General features: G+C 46.1%; 1 protein-coding gene across 7 annotated transcripts in view; it reads left to right on the plus strand.

Annotated features, from left to right (window-relative positions):
* The first annotated feature begins 2188 nt into the window (after nt 1-2188).
* The window catches only part of BCL2 (BCL2 apoptosis regulator), a 166896-nt gene continuing 146623 nt past the window's right edge, over nt 2189-22461 (plus strand). For 2 of the 7 annotated variants that reach the window (XM_047696357.1, XM_047696355.1), the window contains exons 1-2: nt 2189-3357; nt 3572-4423. In XM_047696357.1, the coding sequence (XP_047552313.1) occupies nt 3854-4423 (570 nt within the window). In that variant the 5' untranslated portion in view covers nt 2189-3357; nt 3572-3853. Of the gene's footprint in view, nt 3358-3571; nt 4424-14059; nt 15774-21994; nt 22448-22461 lie in introns of those variants that run through there. The other 5 variants (XM_047696360.1, XM_047696362.1, XM_047696359.1 and 2 more) reach the window with 5 other exon arrangements.

The following is a 22461-nucleotide window of genomic DNA, read 5'->3' on the forward strand; positions in this document are numbered from 1 at the left end:
GAACCCAGCCGGGCAAAGCTGCCAGCGGGGTAGTCCATTGGCTCTGAAAGGTGGAAGGCGTCTTGCGAAGTGAAAAGCCTATAGTGCATCCAGGTGGGAGGGTGTTGGAAGGTCTTTGGCACAGATCTGGGATTCAAATCCAGGACTCCTGGCTCTGGTCAGGTCTCCCTCCACTCCCTCCCCAATACCCAGAGATAGTTACAACACACACTTCCTACAATACCTGCCCTCACACTTGAGGGTGTAAGCTAATAACCCAATCTGAATGGAGGAATGGTTTCACGCTTTCGATATGAAGAGAATTTCAGAACATTCCTGGGGAATATATAATCTTAGTCCAGGACTGCAACGCAGCCCTGTCCTGAGAACGGCTGGGGATGGCCAAGATGCCCACCCCCGAAGGGGTAAGTCTGAGAAAATCTGTCAAGTGAGGCTCTCTGGGAGCAAAGGAGAGGGGAAAAAAAAAAAAAAAAAAAAAAAAAGGAGGCTTTTCTTTCTCCGGGAATGGGGAATCCCGTTTCCTTCTGGGGACCCCTTTGCAGAAGTACAATCTATTTTCCAGCTCTGTCCTCTCGTTTCCTCACTCGCATGCTAGGTCGCAGAAGCACAAAGGTTTTCAATTCCTCTTAAGTAATTTTGGAGGCCTAAGACAAGCTTCTGAGAAGATCCTTAAACTATCATGCTGAGGCATTAGTATAGGTTTCTACTCTTTCTGTGAGAACATACACCCCAGGTCAGTCTATATACCTAGTGTTCATCTCCAGGCCAGACCCTGCGTCACCACCGCCCACCCCAGCCCCACCACCACCCAGTGCCATGTCCCATGAAAAAGCAGAAAGGAGCATCTTCCTTCATTCCTTCTTGCTGGGATAAGAAGTTTGTACGAGGCACCCATCCCTACTTGCAAGAGGTTGGCATGTTGTTTGGTTGCCTATGATAAATGGAATGGAAATAATTTATGCTTATTTTGCTCAAGAGCACATGCTTTGATTTGAGACTAGGAACGAGACAAAATAAAGATGGTGTTGGAACACGTTTGTGCACGTTGCCACGCTCATTTGTCACGTTTCTATGAGCGCTCTAGCCCAGCATCCCTATCTATCTGTATTTGAGCCCTATCAGGTAAGCTGCTGGGCTTTCAGTAAACATTTGTTTTCTTGGCCCTTTATTTGCCAAAGACTTTCTGAGATGATTAAAAAAAAAAAAGTTAAACAAGCACAACTTGTTTGCCCTCTTGTGCTTTTCTCCTAGGGGCTGTGCAGGCTGATGAATGAAAAGACTATGTGCTTGCGTGTGTAATATATTTATGTGTGTGATTGTGTGTGTACACGCGCGCGTTCAGATAACTTGAGAAGCTGCGGCCATCTGGCACTGGCTGCTCGGGACCCCACAGGCCTTGGGAAACCCACCCACCCGGTGGTGGGACCTTTTTCAGGGCCTGAGAGTTACCCGGTAGCCCCCCCGCAGCGACCAGCCCCAACCTAGTGCCAGTCCTGTCAGGGGCGGAGGCAAAACGTTTATTTAGCCATCTTAGAGCCCTTGACGTCGTCGACTCGCCCCTCACTGGCCCGCTGAGGGCTGTCTGGCCTTGGTCACGGATGGTGTCCCCAGGGTGTGTTCCGCCTGCACACCTAGGAAGCAACTTGAAAGTAAATACCACGCTCAAGGCTTCCCTTGCCTCTCTCTCCGCGGGAGGGCCACGCTGAGGTCCCACTGCTCGGGGTCAGCGTGGGCCTGGTCTCCTCCCTGGCAGCTGCCAGGAGCCGGCAACACGGTGTGTACACGTACACACACGCGCGCGCGCGCACACACGCGTGCACACTCGGTTAAAGGGGTCGAAGCGATTCTCGGCGCGCGCGCGCGCGCACACACACACACACACACTCGGTTACAAGGGTAGAAGCGATTCCCGGCGGTTGCGCCCTTGGCGCACCCACCCGGCAACCGCCCTGCCGGCCGCGTGCAGTCCCCGGGGCGCCCCCGGCCCCTCGCGGGCCCCTGAGAGCGCGCCGGGCCCGCTGCAGGCCCGAGGAGGCCCCTCGCACACCCACCGCGTCGCGGCCGCGCGGGAGGCCTGCGCCGCCCGCGCCACCCACCGGCCGGGCCCAGCGGGCGGGCGGGCGGGTGGAGCGGAGCTGGCCTGGCGGGCGGGGGCGTCCCGGGCGCGCCCTCCCCGGCCGCGGGCCCTGCGCGCCATGTGTCCTCCGCGGGGCGCGCTGCTCCGAGCCCGGCCGCGGCTCCTTTAACCCGAGAAGGGGAGCGGGGCGGAGGGGCGGCGGGGCGGCTCACGAGGAGGGCTCTTTCTTTCTTCTTTTTTTGAATGAACCGTGTGACGTACGTACAGGAAACCAGTCGGTTAGAGAGAATGAAGTAAGAGGCCAGCCCCCACCCCCCCCCCGCCCCGCGCCCGCCCCCTTCCTCCCCGCCCCCTCCCCCGCCCGCCGCGCTCCCTCCCGCCGCTCTCGGTTTCCCCGCCGGGCCGCCGCCGCCGCCGCTGCCAGCGAAGGTGCCGGGCGCCGGGCCCTCCCCGCCGGCGCGGCCGTCATCGCCCGGAGCGGGTGCGCGGCGGGAGCGCGGAGGGGGCGGCCGCCGCTAGCGCCGCCGCGCAGGAGCAGGAGGAGGAGAAAGGGTGCGCAGCCCGGAGGCGGGGTGCGCCGGTGGGGTGCAGCGGAAGAGGGGGTCCAGGGGGGAGAACTTCGTAGCAGTCATCCTTTTTAGGAAAAGAGGGAAAAAATAAAACCCTCCCCCACCACCTCCTTCTCCCCACCCCTCGCCGCACCACACACAGCGCGGGCTTCTCGCGCTCGGCACCGGCGGGCCGGGCGCGTCCTGCCTTCGTTATCAAGCAGCTTTTCGGAAAATGCATTTGCCGTTCGGAGTTTAATCAGAAGAGGATTCCTGCCCCCGTACCCGGCTCGCCCGGCGGCCCCCGGTCCCTGTCTGTCTCCCGTGGAGGAGTGAAGCGGTCCCGCGGATAGAGATCCATGTCTGTGCCCGCGCGTGTGTGTGCGTGTGTAAATTGCCGAGAGGGGGAAAATCACAGGACTTCTGCAAATACGGGACTGAAAATTGTAATTCATCTGCCGCCGCCGCTGCCTTTTTTTCCTCGTGCTCTTGAGATCTCCGGTTGGGATTCCTACGGATTGACATTTCTGTGACGGAGAAGTCTGGGAATCAAACTGGAAATTCTCCTAATTTTTTACCCTCCCTCCCCCAACTCCTGATTCATTTGGAAGTTTCAAAGCAGCTATAACTGGAGAGTTCTGAAGATTGATGGAATCTTTGCCTTATGCATTTGTTTTGTTTTCACAAAAAAGGAAACTTGACAGAGGATCATGCTGTCCTTAAAAAATACAAGTAAGTTCTTTGCACAGGAAATTGGTTTAATGTAACTTTCAATGGAAACAATTGAGATTTTAACTTTAAGTGCATTCGAGTAAGTTTAATTTCCAGACAGTTTAATACATTCTTTTAAGCTGTGTTTCTTGTAGTGTGTATGTCCTGCGTTCTTTCCCAGTGTATAAAGGAAAATGCACCTGATTTTGACTTAGTTTTCTTTTTGACCTTTCAGCATCGCAGAGGAAGTAGACTGATATTAACAATAATTAATAATAATGTGCCTCATGAAATAAAGATCCGAAAGGAATTTCAGTAAAAATTTCCTGCATCTCATGCCAAGAGGGAAACACCAGAATCAAGTGTTCCGCGTGACTGAAGACACCCCCTCATCCAAGAATGCGAAGCACATCCAATAAAATAGCTGGATTATAACTATTCTTTCTTTCGGGGCCGTGGGGCGGGAGCAGGGGCGAGAGGTGCTGCTGGTACCCGGCTGCTTTTCCTCGGGGGAAGGATGGCGCACGCTGGGAGAACAGGGTATGATAACCGGGAGATAGTGATGAAGTACATCCACTATAAGCTGTCGCAGAGGGGCTACGAGTGGGATGCCGGAGACTCGGGCGCCGCGCCCCCGGGGGCCGCCCCCGCACCGGGCATCTTCTCCTCGCAGCCCGGGCGCACCCCCGCGCCCGCCAGGACCTCGCCGCCCCCGCCCCCCGCCGCCCTCGCCGCCGCTGCCGCCGCGGGCCCTACGCTCAGCCCCGTGCCACCTGTGGTCCACCTGACCCTGCGCCAGGCCGGCGACGACTTCTCCCGTCGCTACCGCCGCGACTTCGCAGAGATGTCCAGCCAGCTGCACCTGACACCCTTCACCGCGAGGGGACGCTTTGCCACGGTGGTGGAGGAGCTCTTCAGGGATGGCGTGAACTGGGGGAGGATTGTGGCCTTCTTTGAGTTCGGTGGGGTCATGTGTGTGGAGAGCGTCAACCGGGAGATGTCGCCCCTGGTGGACAACATCGCCCTATGGATGACTGAGTACCTGAACCGGCACTTGCACACCTGGATCCAGGACAACGGAGGCTGGGTAAGTGCACGTCTGCTTGAGTGTGCGTCTGGGCTGGACATTTCCAGTCGGGGGCTGAGAATCCGTGGTTGGAGTGTGGGTGGGCTCCTGGGCCAAGGGCAGGCTGATGAGCCAGGGAAATAAAATCAGGGTGCCTGCTTCCCTCACCCTACCCCCGCCCCCCATGAAGGTCCTGCTGCCAGACCTATTGTTGATGATTCCTTCTGGCCAAAAGTGTTTTCCTTGCTTGCCAGCTTTGGAGGGTTAAAGATCCAGCATTTGCTATCCAGTGGGATCTCGGGATAAATGGTATCCTTTCAGGGTTTCTTAGACTGGGGGGTCCAGAGATCCTCCCCCCACCCCCAACCACCGACAACTCATGAGCTAGACTCCAGGTTGGGTTGGCAATCCGCGTGTTAGACAAGTTCTCCTGGGAATTTATTTGTACTACAATTTGGGAACTACCCAGTTAGAACAGACTCCACCAGAGGACCAAGGGCATGCCTTTCCTGACTCACTTGGTAAGATCTATCCTAAGAGGAAATCCAGTGTAGCCCGCTTTCCCTGGATAACCTAGATGTGTTTGTAAAGAGGTAAGTTGACTTTTGGAAAGTGCACAAACTCCATCCTGTGGCGTGTGCCACATGGTTCCCAGTGGGCATGACTGAGTGTCTTGAAGAACATTGGGCCATGGATACTTTATCTCATCAGTGGCATAATTTGTTCAGGTTGCATACTTTGCATTCTATTTCTGTACCGGGTATATGACTTTAAAGTTTACTGTAATTTTAGTATCTTTTTTACTTTTCGCCACCTAGAGTCCACATCATTTGGTGGTCTTTGCTGGAAAAATTTGCATCTACAGTATCCGTAGAAAGCGTAGACACATTAATTCTCAGCTGTGGATGCTGTCATGCTTTGAGGTTAGTTGTACTGATCGATGCCTGTAGCTTTGAAGAACGTCTGTGCAGTGATTTTTTTTCTGGTGCTAGATAGAGCTTCCATCATGTTATTATAAAGGTATTGTTTTGTATGATTCTTTGGGGGAGGGCGTCCAGATCCTAAGACTGAAGAATTGTAATTGAGATCTGCATCTTACATGTAAAATTACCAATTTATGGAAAAGTACAAGAGAAATCTTGTCTGAAATTTTTTCAGACTTTTTGTTTGAAGGTGAAGAATTATTTCTGAAAAAGGATGCAATGCAGTTCTTCCTTGTATTGTCTCTAGGGAGAATTACTGATGTTATTATTTTATAGGACCTAACAGGACCACAAAGCCTAAAAATTATTACAAATGGATTCAATTTCAAGAAGCACATTACATATTTTACTACAGTTTACAAGCATGCTAATATTAAGGCCAAGAAAAAAGAGAAAAAGCCAAGAAAGTAGATGGCTGACGTGAAAATCTGATCCTATTTGATCAAAGTTGACAAAATTCCGATGCCACTTTCAGTGTTTAAAAGGAAAATATCCCCATTTAAATTTCTAACAATTAGAATGCTCCTTGTGAATTGTCTTTTCAAGATCCTATATTGTCAGATCTTTAGTAATTCTGGAAGAATTTACCAAAGGGTAGAAGGATATTTTTGTTAAAAGTTTGGTTAAGTAGGTGGTTTTATTTTTAACCACCATAACCAAAAAGGTAGAGAGTTCCAGACTCCCAAAAGGATCTTTTTAAAACCAACGTAAAACTTAAGTTGACAGTTCATATTTTTACGAAAAAAAATTTCAAAATTTTCTTTCTAGTTGAAAGAAATCCAAGGTACTAACTCTCATCTGTTAAGAAATTTAATGAAAAGCTAGGCAACAGACATGCTTATGATAGAAATTAAGATAGAACCTTGGCCTTTGTTTTGTTGCATTTTACTCTGTTAACATCTCATGCAGTTGAGTTTACCTTTTAAGTAAAGGCTCACTTTTAACTCCTTTCGAAATAGAGTCTTCATAGTAGAGCCTGTCTCTCTGGTCAACAGGTATCTGAGATAAACGTCGAGGCTGTATTTTATGATGCCAAACCACAATGACATACCGTAGAACATGATAAAAAAAGGTTTTTTTGACAAAACCTTTCAGAGTAAACATAAATCATATAGAGGCACAAATAGCCGATGGTAAAATGTGTTGTTTTCAGAACAACATGTTGATGGATGACTGTAGAGGAAAACAAAGGAATTTGGCCAAAAAAAGCAGGTATCAGGAAATGTAATCATAAGTGGATACTTTGGAATCAAAGTGGTAGTATTTGAGAGTTACAAATGATTTACCTATCCTTTCAAATGGTTATGACTAACTAAACGTCTGGTTTAGGCATATGGCAAACAGACAGATTTTCCACCCCACCCCGCCGCCGAAATTTGCACCAATCAGAGTTGCGCCCTTAATACTGTATTGTGTCTTACAGTGTACTCAGAATGCCCATTGTCAAATGTCAGAAGAGAGCTAGTACATTCTTCCGACTTTTGACAATGACTTGTGTGGCTTCTAGGACTCAGTGGATCAGACTGCATGTAGAATAATGGGCATTTCGGATCTGAAGTCATTTTTTTTCTTTGCTGCTGTTGATGCAAAATCAGCCTTCTGAGGTTAAGGAAAACTGTTCGTATTCTGCATTCCATAGCTTGGAGAAAGTGTCTTGGGAGGAGAGGCGTCTGAGACATAGCCCCAGAAGCTTACAAATTAAATAAAGACTAAAGAAGAAATTGGGTTAAAACAGAGTGTAGCTTTATTCCTAAGTTTGAATAAGACATTGTGAGAGAAGCAGGACAGAGGGAGTACAAGACACCATTAGTTCTAGGAAATGTCTGAGACCCCGCAACTCCAGTGGGGTTCACAGACCATCACCTGAGAGCTTCTTAGAGATGCAGCTTCTCAGGTTCCACCCCACAGCCAATGAGTCTGAACCTGTGGTTCTTGTGAGATCCACGTTGTCATATGCACATAAAAATTAGAGATGTTGACTATTATCTACCATTGGTTCCTGGGGCCATCTTTTAGGAAGAATGACAGTGTGGGATGGGTCCTCCACTGTCCCATTCCAGTAGCCTCCTGGGTTTCTAGTATTACCTAGAATACTGAGTATTTCCCAGATGTCCACTAGTGTGATCTGGTCCTTGGATGAGATACCCTGGAATGAAAGAGAGGAGATAAATTATCGTAAGCTCCCATCTTCTCAAGAATGTTTTTCATGGTAGCTATACAGTTTGCATTGGCATTACTGATCCCAATAAAGTAAGTAACACAGCCCTTCTATTCCAATTAAAGGCAGGGGATTTCTGTCTTTTGATAGCTCCATTAGTTATTATTTTACCCCCTAGTAACATGGTTTGAGTTCTGTGGATGCGTTGACTAAGATTGCTTCAAGGCGAAGGGGCTCTTGGAGGGGAAGTGTCGAGATAAGGGCACTTTGACCATTAGTGAGGTTGATAGCTCCCTCCAGGCCGAGAACATTCAGCTTCTGTCTCATAAGAGAGTGATGTGTGGGCTACTCAAAGAAAGAGAAGGCTTAAATGGGAGATTAGCTTCATTCTGTTGATGAGATGGTGGCGTGACTTTTTTTTTTTTTTGGTCTTTTGGTCTTTGTGGTTTAGGAAGACAGGAACTTACTTCTCCACATCCAGTAGAGGTTAGCTTCCTTTTTATTAGTTGGTCGGCAAGCAGTTTCTATCTTCTGTCGGCAGTCCAGATCCACCAAAACACTTGATTAACTAGAAAGCAATGCCATTCTCATGCCAGTGTAGGAAATAAGGGAAAAAGCATCATTTTCCTGGCAGCCAAGTATCAGCTGCTTATGGCCAATTTTGGCAGCAAAATGATAGGGATTAAAAATAGTCTGAAGATGGTCCAGTCTTAAGTAAGATATTTAACGATGAACTTTCCTTGGGAAAGTGCATCTTTCTCCCTGCTAAGGACCACGTGACTCCCTGCAGTAATTTATTCTGTAGGAAAAAAACTACATGGTTGCCCCTGGAGTTTGCAAGTCATGTGCTGTTCAGTGATTGTATTTGTGGACCTTTGTAAAATTTTATAGTTCACTTAGTTCACTTTTCTGTTCTAGGGCTTTCCTTGCTGTTCAATGTCTGTTGCAAACATGGCTTTCTTTTGTGTGTCCTGTTACTTTGAGCTGTGCTTTCTAGTGAGAACTGATTGATCTTTTTAACAGTCCTTAATTGACCTGGTACATTTCAGATTGTTTAAATGCACAGAAGGCCAGGTAACAGAAAGCCACAAGTTGTTGTTGTTGTTGTTGTTAAAAGCAAACTCTCAGAGTTTTTCCTTATCTTTGCTTCTAGTCCTAGTTGGTTTTTTGGAGGAAGAGTAAACTCACTCAGGAAGCAGGTGTGTGGGTACTGTGTGTATGACTAGTGGTCCTGCTCAGCTGTCCCCATGCCCATTTCTGAGGTCGCTCATCGTGTCTTAGCGATAGTCACGCAAAGCAGTATCTCAGCCCAAGTGCAATTGTGCTAGAAAAACAACACTGTCTTTGTCGTGTACAAGTAGAAAGGTTCCCTACCCCCTGCCCTGAGATAGATTGTATTTGAGGTTCAAAGGTTCTGTTAAACCTTTTTAAGGTAATCTAGTATCATCACCTTATTCAGTCATAGCTGTAACCTTGCAAACTGGTCACCCCTTCCCCCAGCTACATACAGGAGACCACTCCATGAATTTATTTCACTAGGAAGCTTTTCTTTTTCATTCTTCTTGGTTTGATTCAAACAGTGTTAGTGCTTGACATATAAAGAGGATTAATGATGAAAATCATCCAAGGACTGAGACAGCTTTTCGACAGACGTGATTGCCAGTCTTTATGTACCTGGCCCTGGGTTAGGTTGGGGACACAGCAAAGACAGCTTTTACCCCTGCGTTGGGTGACCTCACGGGCTAGTGTCATAGGTGTCTAAGTGAACTCATAGTTACATGCAACCCTATTAGCATGATCCTAGAGGCTCAGATTTAGAGAGAAAAGAAAAAAAAAAAAACCCAAGTATGTATTATTTTGCATACACTTCTATCTTTGTCTAAAAAAGTTACTTCTAACCATATGGCTGTTCATGTGTGCATTAGGTCTGATTTAAATAGGAGGAGAAATGTAGGTAATTTAAAAAACACTGTACAATACAAACACACACTTAAGAGAACTGAAAGGCCAGGGGAGTTCCCTTCTTAAATATTTACCCATTAAACACCCTTAATACACATTAAGAAGACTTAATAAACACCTGTCTTCAATTTTTAAGGTATTTCAGTAATTCTTTGTATTTAAAAGACAATCAAGGCTTTGAATAGGGTGATTAGACTAACTTAATTTGAAGAACTGCCTCTCTTAAATCATCCTTGTATGCAGGAAAATACAAGTTGATTTTGAACAGAACATGGGCTCTTCCTTTGGCAGAGATTTAAAAAAAAAAAAAAGCTTTTGTTTTCTTTTGTTGTAGGTTATAGTACTGTTCCCTTTATTAAGAGGCTTCTCTTCCAAAATCTGTTTATAGAAATTTCTAGTCCACTGTAGCATTTGTGTTCCCGAAAGGCAGGTCTTGTACTGTCTAACTGCTTGCACTCGTGGTCCTCCTTCTTTAGATGGAAGGTGGTAAAACTTTTGAAATTACAACCAAGCCTTTTTCCTTCACCAATTTGATCTGATATATGCTCAGCTCCATAGTGCTGACATTGTTTCTCTGCTTTTTACTTGCCAGACAACAGAAGGACAGACAGCTGTCCTTCAGTAAGAATCATGATTGCATGATTGTTTCTAGCTCTTTCTCATAGGGACCCTGCCCCATGACCGTCCCCTAGCTGCCCATCATCCCACCGCTGGGAAGCCTCCAGGATGTAGCTCCTCTGCCTTCCTGACACACGCAGGGTAGGAGTCACCTGAAGCAAAGAATGTTCTGCCTGCATTCCAGCAAGAGGGATCTAAAGAGGGCTGTGGCCAGAGCTAGAATATAACCTCGACTTCAGTCTTGCTGCTGGCAGAAGGGCAAGGCACAATTCTGTCCACAGAAGGTGACGCTTTTCCCTTAGAGATGGTGAATTCCAGCCGCTCTGGGAAGTGGGGGCAGATCGAATCCGCCAGCAGAACTTTCGCTTGCTCAGATCTCTGCAGTGTGAGATTAGAGGGGTTATTCCCTGGCCATAGAGAAGTTTTGACTAACTTAATTAAAATAGCTTCTACTCAAGACCACTTCCCCACCCGCCCCTTAAACATGTTTGAAAGGGAACGTCCCTGCCATGCTGGGGTGACTCTTTGTAGCGATATACTGAGAGCTACTTGGGTGATTTTTCTTGGGGGATTGACAGGATTCTGTGAGAAACTTCTTGACAGAATGGGGACCTCTCTTCCCCGTGACACATGGAACACGCACTTCCCTGGGAAACTGTTTGGAAAATCTGTGTTTTCATCCTGCTCCTTGTTTTGCCTTCAGAATGTCAGGGATAGAGCCATATTCCATTTTTAGTTAATAATCAGCTCATCGGCTCTCTGGGGCTTCAACATAATGAGTCAGAAGCTTATGACTGATCCCACTCTCCTCTTTTACTATGCCTCCTGAAAACAACCCGAGGACCCACGACGTCAAGTGAAGCTCTAATATTTCAAGGGAGATTTTTCCATCGAGGCCAGTACAGCTTTCTCGTGACAGTTCCAATTACTGTATTTCTCTCTTTTTAACTATCTTTTCTTAAGCTTTGGAAGTATCGGGAGTTTGCGACTTTTAATGCTTGGAGCACCGAACAAAGGATCAGTGTTGCAGGCTGTCTCTTCTTGACTATCTCCACCGCTTCTGGGCAGAGGACGAAGATGGCTTTAGCTGGCAGCACCGTGAATGTTGTGTCTGTGTAGTGACCCTGAAATTGAACTGCAGCCCAGGCCATTCAGGTGCATTTGAATTTTCCAGAAGAATCTGGAACAGATACTTAGTCCTCTTCATTCACTCCCTATTTGCTGTATGTATTACCCTCTCGCAATTAACTGCAAATTATATCCTCAGCTTCAGAGATTGATATTTCATTCTACTTAAGGGAAAAAAAAAGGCAAGCCCATAAATGATGCCCTTTGGCACTTCTGAGTCTAAAATTTCAGGGCTACCCCCTAGTCATTTCCCTTATGAATTCCTGCTAGCATCTCTCTCTCTCTCTCTCTCTTTCATTTTAAAACTGAATGCTTTTAGAAGTGGTTTTGAGTTTTTGTAATAACAAAATTGTAAGTATAGTGAGGCAGAGCCACTTACTAAATATTAAAGTAACAGTATAAGAAGAAGAGAGTATGAAGAAGTCTTATCAAAACAAATGAGCAATCGTTCACAGAATTTAACTCACAAAAGTCAGGGATGGAAATGAAAAGAGTAATGAAGCTCTTGTGATTTCACATATCATACATGTTAATTTTTTTTTTTTTTCATTGAAAACCCAATAACTCAGGGTCTGCTATGAGCAAGGCTCTATGCCAGGTGTTTTAGTTGAGTAAAAAAATGTGTAAGATCAACTTTGCCTGCAAGGAACTTGCCTAAAAAGATGTAAGTTGCTGTAATCTTTGCCACTCTCTGGTGGATGGAGAGATCTGGTCCAGCTGGAAGGGGACCTGGAGGAGTTTCATGCAGGAGGTGGTCAATAGAGGTATGGGGAGGAGGCATTTTAGATACCTGGACTGGAGAAGTCAGAGCCGACAGGAATGGATGAAGCCTAATTGGACAATATTGCAAATAGTAAAGAGTCTGACTTGGTTGGGACACAGAGCTCTCTCATGAGATATGACTGGGTCCTAAGTTGAGACATTTAAATAAATTTGGTGACGTTTAAATAAACTTGGTAGACATTAAAATGAGTATCAAAAGGGTTCTGAGGCAAGGCGGGACGTGTGGGCTTGCAGAACAATGCTGGACAGTGAGAGACCAGGTAAGGGGTTTGAACCATGGTGGCAGAGTGGGGAATGGAAAAGATGGGGCAGATGTGGGGGGCAGTGCTGAAGGGAAAGCAAAGGACTTACAACAGGTTGCAGAAGCAGAAGACTCAAGTCTGAAACCCAGCTCATTCAAAAAGTGTTATTGTCCTCAAGAGAAAGAGGAAAGATAAGAACAGTTGCTGTTTTGTGGGGGCAAATGTGATGAAGTTAATTTTGGACATTTTCAGCTTGAGTTTCCAGTAGGATATCCAAGTGGAGATGCCCATTAGCAGTTAACCTTGAGGATCTGGAGCTCAAGAGAGAATCTGGGGCAAGGCTACGATATGCTTTTTTACCCCCAAGCCAGGTAGATTTCCCATTTCCTTCCTGCATTTCCAGAAGTGGTCCTAACTGCCCCTGCTGATTCTATACTGTTTTTCCCCAAAAGTCCTCTACAGACTTCTGTGGATTGGATGGAGGTGATTAATGTGGGCTTGGCTTTCCACTACCAGTTTACTTACTTAAACAGTAATTCAACTTGAGTCATATTAATGTTGTCCCAATATCCTAATAATAATCCCCATTTGTGCAGATCTTATACAATCAAAGTGTTCTCCTTCATTGGTACTTCGTTATTTAGAAAAATATTTCTCCTATCCTATTTAACCGGCACCTAGCAGAGTAGATCGTAGGTATGCACAATAGTTGTTTATTGAATGAATGAATGAATAAAAGATTATGGAAGAGGCACTTTGAGCATCTAACTCATCCCAACCAACTAATGTTTTCCTACTTTCCTTAACTGTAGAGTGTGTCTGTGTTCCAAATGTCCCCACGTCACAGATTTAATAGAAATGAGAAAAAGGAAAACACCTGTGGAGTATTTTGATTTCATCACTTATCACGGAATTGAAAAAGTCTGTCATTCATACTTGAAGAGAAGTCTGGATTTACATTAAATGTATTTTAAAATTTAAATTGAAAATAATCTACATTAAACATTCAACTTCAATAAAAGTCTTTAATGCTAATATTAGACACTAGACTGCTAATATTAGACACTAGATCTGTTTATACAAAGAGGACACACAGCCTCTACATATGTGCTTAGCTACTCTCAGTCCCATGGTTCAAATCTCAAGCCCAGGAGAAGCCTTAATGGCTGAGATTTTCATCTCTTTATCATTAAAGAAATCAGGGCTCGTCCAGGGTTCTCACAGTGGGAACAAGGTGGTTTCCTCCCTCCCCTAATTAGTGTCGTAGCTCCAGTATAAAAGAACTACAGCATAGAAGTCACAGCGATAAACGAGCCCTTAGTTCTTCTCCCACGAAAACAAGCCACCGTCAAAGGTGGCAGTCAGTGGAGCTCAGTGTTCCCAGAGGTGAGAGAGCCTAAGATTTTACTTCTCTAGACACTGACCAGCAAGAAGACCACTGGGGGCGTCCTGGATAAAAACCACTGGCCTGGCAGCTTTGGACTCAATGCTCTGTATTGCTTGAAGCCAGAATCACTGCCTCTCTGTGGTTTTAAGAACTGGTGGAATTTTGCATTTTCAGAACCCTCATCCCTTGGCATGAAGCAAACTCAAAGTGTTACTGCTCATCCTTTGTCATCTGTTTGAGAAAGATCGCATGATTTGTTTACTTGTAATGAAGCTTGACCATACTTCTCCAGGGGCTTTTTAAAAAGAAGGATGTGTCAGCTTGCAGATTTGTCCCCATGAATGAAACCACAAGCAAATTCTCTCCTCCCTCCCCTCCCCCCTCTCGTTTCTTTAGTGACCATCTGTGCATTACGTTACCATTGCCAGACCCTCTTCAAGTGGCTTATCTATGAGTGAATTCAGAAACTTCAAATTATAAAGGACACCCAGATAATTGGCCTGTTCTCCCAAGGATCTGTCCCCCGTGCTGCTGCCAGATTCCTTCTTAATGAACACATCGAGTGACAGTGGGATTCTTGAGCTTGTCCGCATCCGTGAGAAAATGAGCTTCCCTGCTTTGTAACAGCTTGTGGCTCGGGGAAAAAAAAAAATGACAGCCATTGCACAAGTCTCCTTTGAAAAGTCGTCTTCTTTCCCATAAATGATACTTTGAGAACACACTTAAGGGGTTATTAGTTTTCTATTTCATGCTTGGCCTGTGTGTGAGAATAACACCAGCTGTCACTGCAAATCAGTAGCTAAACACGCTTTGTCTGGTTAATGTGAGCATTTAATATTTGGCTCAATTAAAAATTAACTGATGAAAGTACATGTCAAACGGAAACTGAAAATACCTTTGGAAGGAATATTGAAAGGGCATGACCAATGAGGAAATTAGTGCTTTTAAAATGTGGGGACTTGGGGGAAACTTAATGAGTTGAGACCCTTGACTCTTCCTTCAGACCTCGCTACCTGTTTGACTCAGCACGGTACTGAAAAGGATGTCCTCATTCTTACGATGTAGGACCCAGTGGCATTTCTGTATTTTCTAGAGAATAACTGGGGTGTTTTGTTTTGTTCTATTTTATGCTGAATGATACAATGAAAGCAAACAGAACAAGGGATCATTTATTCATTTGTTCCACTTTTTTTTTTTTTTTAATGGAGCACGTGGTTAGGCCAGGCCCTGGGAAAGTGGGAGTGCTCCCAGTTTGCGGGGTGGAGATCATCACCCCGATGATGTGGAGCCTTGAGAGAGCCAGGAGAGAAGATAGACAACCACAGCAGGGGCACTTATTAGAGTCCAGGAAATCTTCCCAGAAGAGGGGGCTGGAGCCTGAAGGAGGAGCCAGAGCTAACCTAGAGACCGGGGAAGGAGGAGCGAAGTGTGACCAGTGGGAAGAACCTGGGGAACAAAGGTCAGGGACGCCAAGAGCCTGTGGTGGGTGGGCTGTTGGCAACCAGGAGTCCAGCTGGGCTGGAGGGAGGGAGGAGTGCAAGGGGGCAGATCAGAAAGGCAATGCGGGAGTTGCACCATGGAAGGGTTTATTCTAGAAAGGTCCTGCCGTGAATGAGACAGGGAGAAGCTAGCTCAGCAAATGAGCTAGAGACCTGTACCTGACCTGGACGAATGGTAGTAGGGACAGTAAGAAGCTGATAGCTTTAAGCAGTGATTAGGACTAGAACGGACAGATTTTTATTTAGGAAGATAGAGTGATGGACTGAATGCTTCAGAACATGGCTCATTTCTCCTTCAATTACAGGGCTCTTTTTCCATAATCATTTTGAAAAGAATATGGTCCTCGTCGTAGTAGATACATGAAAATATATGTTTTTCTTATTTCCCATTTGTTTCAGTTAACCCTGCCTGACTGGAAATTTTATTTTGTTAGGAGTCTCCTTGTAATAAATCGTCATTAATAATCAGTTAACAAAACTGTATTTGAAGAAAGAAATAATTCAATTTTGAGAAGCAGTTTTCATAGAATCTTCCTCCGCATGAAAAAAATCTCAAGAGTGGGATCTCACCTTGATGGAGGATTTTAAAGATTTTATTTTTTTATTTGACTGAGATCACAGGTAGGCAGAGAGGTAGGCAGAGAGAGAGGGGGAAGCAGGCCCCCAGCTGAGCAGAGAGCCCGATGCAGGGCTCGATCCCAGGACCCTGAGATCATGACCTGAGCTGAAAGCAGAGGCTTAACCCACTGAGCCACCCAAGTGCCCCTCGACCGAGGATTTTAAAGTTTCCAAGGGAATTTTGTGTCTGTTGGCCCCTTTGGTCTTCATGGCAACCCTAGACCAGGCAGGTGTTATATTCCCACTTTCTCCGCCCACACCCTTTTTGTCCTCTCTTTGTTCCCATGCAAAGAGAAAGTTCTGGGGAGTTGCGGGGGAGCCAGTAAGGCCAGAGGAGCTGGTACTCGTTCTCAGACTCAGAATCCAGTGGTTCTGTCCTTACACTGTGCTGCTTCTCAGGGTCTGTTTTCACAAGGACACCAGATTCCTCAACAGAAACTTAATCTGGTATATCTGATTTTGAAAAGTAGTATCCTCTGCTGCCTTTTACCTCAAAAAAAATGTCAAGGAAATTAAAATGTAGTCTTTTGTTTCAGGTTTCTCTCCCCCCTCCCCCTTTCGATTTGGCTTTTGAAGGGGGCTTCATGTTTATGGGATGAGCAGAGGGGCACCTGACCCCTTGCCTTGTGAGGCCCACACGTCCGCTCACGATGCCGCGGCTGTGCTTGGGAGCTGGGTAGGACTGAGCAGGCAGCACCTCCAAGGGGACAGTGGTGTGAGGGACAGAAGAGTTCTCAAAACTCAGCATGAGGGTTCTGGGACACAGCAGGGCAGGTAGAATTATATGAATGTCGACAGTCACTTTGCTTGTTTGGCATCTAACCAGCAATCCGCGTTTTTGTTAACTCCTAAGATTGGCCTCTTTAGGTAAGCAACATAAACTTGGCGATGAAAGCGGCTTCTGAATTTAAAAAGCGATGGAGCCTTCATCAGCAAGCTCCCGGAGCGTCTAAAGGGCATGTGGCTATGTTAGTTCAACCTCATTTATTCAGCAAATACTGAGAAGAGCGCTGGAGTTGTAGCAGAAAACGTGGCAGTCAAGAGCGGTCCCTCGACCCTCTCGTGAATCCAGTGTGGAAGTTAGCACAGCAAGCAGGCAAATCATTCACCATATAAGGGCCTACAATATAGCAGAAAGGGGACAGACTGATACGAGAGTGTCGATGGGCCTCATTAACTCTTGTGGGAGTCCTGGGGTTCCTCTAGTGGTACCGCAGATTACACAGAGGAGGGTAAATGGCTGAAAACACAATGTTCTACCTTAGTATAACACAGTCCGTGTGTCAGTTCAAGGGTGGGGGTGGGGGGTTACATGCACAATAGAGAGTTAGAGAAGACTTTCAATTTTGGCCAAAATGTTTGGAACGTTTTCCCCCCTTACCCCTACTGGTCTTTTCATTTCCCACATTTCCATGTATCACAACGTTGTTCAATGGCCCCGGTCACGGAAAGCCAGGAGGAAGGAAGGAACTGATTTCACCGCACCACATGCCAGACTCTGGGCTAGCGCTGCAATGGATAGGAGATAATTCAACCCCCATAACCTCTTCTGAGGGTAGGAAGTGGAATTACAGATTGAGGAAGCAGAGGTTTGCAAAATCAAGGAATTTTCCCCAGAAAGAGGCAAAACCAGATCCTTTTTTAGGCAATCCAAGTGGTCAGGGATATCCTCTAAAACTTCAGGAATTTTTTTCTTTTAAATGTAAAATAGAAACCTATTAAAAAGTAACACTTGACTGCATGTGACTTTTTGGTTTCTTTTATGTTTCCTTAGGAAGCCAATTAGTCATCTTTATTTTAGTAACGAGGAGGTGAAATCTTTCATAACACGTACTTTTAAAAGTTCTTTCATAGTTGGAAAAAAAAAGAGAGAAACATTTTGTTTCCGTCTCTCTCCTCTTTGGCTCCAACAGTCTGTGTAAATAGCTTTTGAAAAATAAGTAGTAATCACCGCTTCATACTGGAGACCAGACACCTGATTCTGAAGCTGTCCCAGGGGTCAGCGTGTGTGTGTTGGAATAACAAATCTGCAGTGCGTTCCTGGTTCAAGAGAAATGACCTCACTGTCCAATTGTAACCTACCTGATGCCTTAATCAGGAGGTGGGAAAGTCTGTGGTTTTACCTCTTATGTCATCCTCAGCCCTCTGCTGTCTTATTTTAGGCATGACCTTAGTGTTTTTTTCCAGAGTCCAGAGGTGGAATGACATGTTACTCAAGCTTACAAGATGATGATGTATCCCTTTTTTTATATTTAGCTGTAAATTTTATTCTACTCATAAACAAACCCACTTTCAGCCACCCCGGTGTATCAAGGGAGAGTTGTTTCCATCTCCCTTGGTTTAATTTGGATACATTTGACCTAGAACAGCACAGTGTTTCCACAATAACATTTGAACAGGATGCTGCTGGGCTCCTCTGCAGGGTTCAGGGAGTTTCGGAGTGGGCCAGGAAACGACTTTCTTAAAAGAAACCTAAACACTAAGACCTGACAAGATAGGAAACTCTTACGAGGCTCCTTATTAAATGTATCTCTGTTTTTCCTTGCTTTCTTATTAATTTCTGTATCTCTTTGTGTTATTAAACAGTATCGGTTGACTAGTTAACTTAAGTTCATGTGCTAAATGAGTAACTCAAATTCAGAAGGCATAAAATAAAAACAAAAAATTGTTTGAAGGGGTTTGTTTAAGAAAGCATATGTAAATAAAAAATTAAATTAAATGTGTCTCCCAGGCACAACACGTTATAATTTTTAGAGTAGAACTTCATGTTATTTCATAAGGAAGCAAAAAAGGAAGGGAAATTATTATTCAGGCAGAGGGACAATAGTAACCTTTTATTTATTGAGACAGAGTTCAAAACCAAGCTCCCCAAACCCTGGGATCTGTGTTTGCTGAACTGAATACCCCACTAGCTATTTCCGCTCTCTTCTGGGGACTAGCCTGCTTTAAAAATGTGGGTCCAATATAATTAAAGTGTTTAATTTATAAGCTATAACCCAACATGATAATGTTTAAAAGTCTGCTTTATGTATTTTTACAAATTCTTAAAATCTCAAGGACTTGAGATAATTAGGACCTTTGTTTTTTAATGGCTTTCTGTGTGACCTCTTAGTGGTAGCAACTGATCTTGGGACAAGAGAGGGGTACATTTGGATTCTGTGCCCAGGACGGGCTCCCTCCTGTCCAGCATGAAGAGGAGAAAGCTCTTTCCTTTCTCTGCCTCAGTCGTACCTGCGATTATTTATAATGTTGACGTGGAAACGAAGAGCACTCGTTTGTCACCAGGATTGTAATTGGTGGATGAAAAGTCTTTATGACCTCAAAGTCCATTAACACTCTGTTTAGTAATTATGATGATTCTAAACACAACTAAGAACTAAGAAGTAATTTCAGCCCCTGCTATGCACAAGGGTAACACAAAGGTTACATGCCGAAGGTCATACCCATTAGTCATAAGAGCTGGGCCATCATTCTTAACAGAGTTGGGGTTTGTGTGCTGTGTGTGTGTGTGTGTGTGCGTGTGTGTGCACGCGCGCGTGCGCCTGCAAGTGTGGGCTTGGAGAGAAAGAGACAGAAATGGACATACCTGATAGTTACCATTTTAACCATTTTTTAAGTGCATAGCTCAGTGGCATTCCATAAATTCTCAGTGTCGTCCCACCGCCCTCACCATCCATTCCAGAACGTTTTCACCACCCCAAACTAAAATTGACTCCATTAAACACAAACTCCCCATTCCCTCCTCCCCTTGGCCCCCTATAACTACTTTTTTACTGTCCCTGTGAATCTGACCATTCTAGGCACTTCATACAAGTGAATCACACAGTATCTGTCCTTTTGTGTCTGGCTTATCTCACTAACAATATGTTTTCGGGGTTCATCCATGTTGTAGCCTCTGTCAGAATGTCATTCCCTTTTTTGAATTTTAAAAATTTTTTTCTTTATTAACATATAATGTATTATTTGCCCCAAGGGTACAGGTCTGTGAATTGTCAGTCTTACCCACACTTCACAGCACTCACCATAGCATATGCCCTCCCCAGTGTACATCATCCAGCCACCCTATCCCTCCTTCCAACCCCCCAGCAACCCTCAGTTTATTTCCCGAGATTAAGAGTCTCTTATGGTTTGTCTCCCTCTCGATCCCATCTTCTTTCATTTTTCCTCCCTTCCCCCCATGATCCCTGGCCCTGCCTCTCAATTTCCTCATATCAGAGAGATCATATGATAATTGTCTTCCTCTGATTGACTTATTTTGCTCAGCATAATATCCTCTAGTTCCATCCACATCATTGCAAATGGCAAGATTTCATTTCTCTTGATGGCTGCATAGTATTCCATTATATATAAATACCACATCTTCTTTATCCATTCATCTGCTGATGGACATCTGGGCTCTTTCCGTAGTTTGGACATTGTGGACATTGCTGCTATAAACATTCGGGTGCACGTGCCCCTTCAGATCCCTACATTTGTATCTTTAGCTTAAATAATTTTCCACTCAGAGTTTTTTTGTTTTTGTTTTTATTTATAATAATACATCTTCTCACAAGGTCAGTTACCATTTTTTTCTGGTTTGTAGAAATGGCACAGACAGTCCATTAGTCCCGAGTGAGAAGCAGAGCCTGCAAATTATTAGAAAAATTACGTGGAGAGTCTGACTGTAAGGAAGAGGATAACAAGGCCACGAAGCCCCGCTCAGGAATGCCAGACCCAGCCGTGTGAGGCTCCTCCGTGTGGGGCGGATGGTGACGAAGGTCATAGCAGTCCTCAAGGTTGTCCCCGGGTTGTGGCTCAGGCCAGGCTTTGGATGCTGCTGGGTCAGCAGGACAGGGTCCCTTTCCATAAGGGTGAGTTGAAGAGTTCAGGGAAAGCGGGTAGTCCGTTTCTGAAATGTTTCCCTTCCAAATGGTTAAGATTTTTTAAAAGTTTTGGGTTCAGTCATCTGAAAAATGGGCTTATGGGCCACGATTCATTCCAGAACGCAGGGCGAGGGAGGAGGCAAGGCAGTGGCCACGTGAAAAAGAAGCAGCAGACGAGGCACCCTCACACGTGGGCTCATCTGCACCTTCCTTTTCTTCGGCCTCACTTTCTAGGACTGAGCATGGAAGGGATCTGGACTACGGGGCATGTGGGTGTTGGTATCTCGGGGGGGTTTCTGCTGGAGTGCTGTGGCTGTTATCCTTGCTCTGCCAGAGGGACATTGTTGGCATATTTGGAACAACCAGGCACCCTGCCACGTGTCCTGGAGGGGCTCGTGTGCCCTGACTCAGAGCATCCGCCGCTGGACTGTGTTTCCACTGCGGGTCAGTGACATGCGGCCACTCGCTTGTTCAGCAGGCTCAGTGCCTGCGGGGCTTCTCTGGGCGGTCTCCGGCCTTGTGGAGGGCAGCTGCCTGGGGGGACAGACCCTCCATGGGAAATCCCGCAATCCGTGAGTTCTTCCTGAGGAAGTTAAGGATGGCTTTCCGCAGGTGGCACCTTGCAGGCTGGGTCTTGAAGGCTACATAAGAGCTTGCCCTGCGGGGGATGGGAGAGGGTCCTGTGTGCAAGTACAGAGAGTCATGGGAAGGTTGTGACGAGTTGGGGGTGGTACAGAAGTCAGCAGGACCAGAGTATAGGCGTTGTGGGGTGGAATGCAAGGAGATGAAGCTGGGGGCGGGGGGGGGGGTGGGGAATAGGCAAGGCTGATGCACCAAGGCCCTGAGAGTCTCCCCGAGAACTTGGATTTGGTCTTTGGTCTTTCATGCGGTAGAGGGCCGGTGAAGGTTTCTAGCAGGATAGTAATTTTTGGTGGAGCGGGCTAGAGGGAGTCCAGGTGGGAAGAAGGGGCAGGTGTCCCTCTCGGGACGGGGCTGAGCACCTGCGCCTGGACACCTGCCTCTTCTTCCCACCGGGATGGGACAACTGTGAAAGACATTTCAAAGGTAGAATCTGTAAGGTTGTGCATAGGACTTGAGGAATGTGGATGCAATTTGACCATCACTGACTACTCGGTGCTCAGCGCAGGGCAAGCCCACAGCGGTGCCCAGTAGACGCTGACCGACTGACTGACTGACTGGACAGTTGTCTGCGTGGATGATAAGAGCAGCACCGGCCGCGTCAGAGGGACAGCCCAGCCGTATCACGGTAGAAGAGCTGTTTGTGCTGTGTGTGTGCTCCCTGCCGGATGCTTTCCAAACAGCCTATCTCCATGGACGCATTTATTTCTTAGGACAGTCCCAGGAGCTTGGTGTGCTTTTGTCCTTGTAGATGAGGACATGGGGGCTTGGAGAGGTGACTAACGCCACTGCTTCAGTGGCTGAGCCGGGATTTGAACTCAGGCATCCACAGGGTACTCGGTGCCCTTCTCCACAGCACTATGGCCTCTCCCCTTCTGGAGTTTCCCGGAAGCTGCTTGTGTCAAGGAGTGATGAGCAGGCCAACAGAACCAGCGGCGGGAGGCACAGAAGCCTGCCTAGGAAACTGTTTATCTCACGTAGACATACCATCTGAGATGACCTTAGTAGAAACAACAATGGCAGTAATAACAGCGCTGCAGTCCTTTCCCTGGCATACGAAGCCAGCTTTGTAATGAAAATGGAATTTCTCTGGGAAAGAGTCCTAGAAAGAGATGGGCCTTTGAGATAAAATAACAAATTGTAAACTAGCATCAAATTGTTTTCTGTGTGTTTTCCCTTG

Source organism: Lutra lutra, chromosome 12 (genome assembly GCF_902655055.1).
Source record: "Lutra lutra chromosome 12, mLutLut1.2, whole genome shotgun sequence".
Lineage (NCBI taxonomy): Eukaryota > Metazoa > Chordata > Mammalia > Carnivora > Mustelidae > Lutra > Lutra lutra.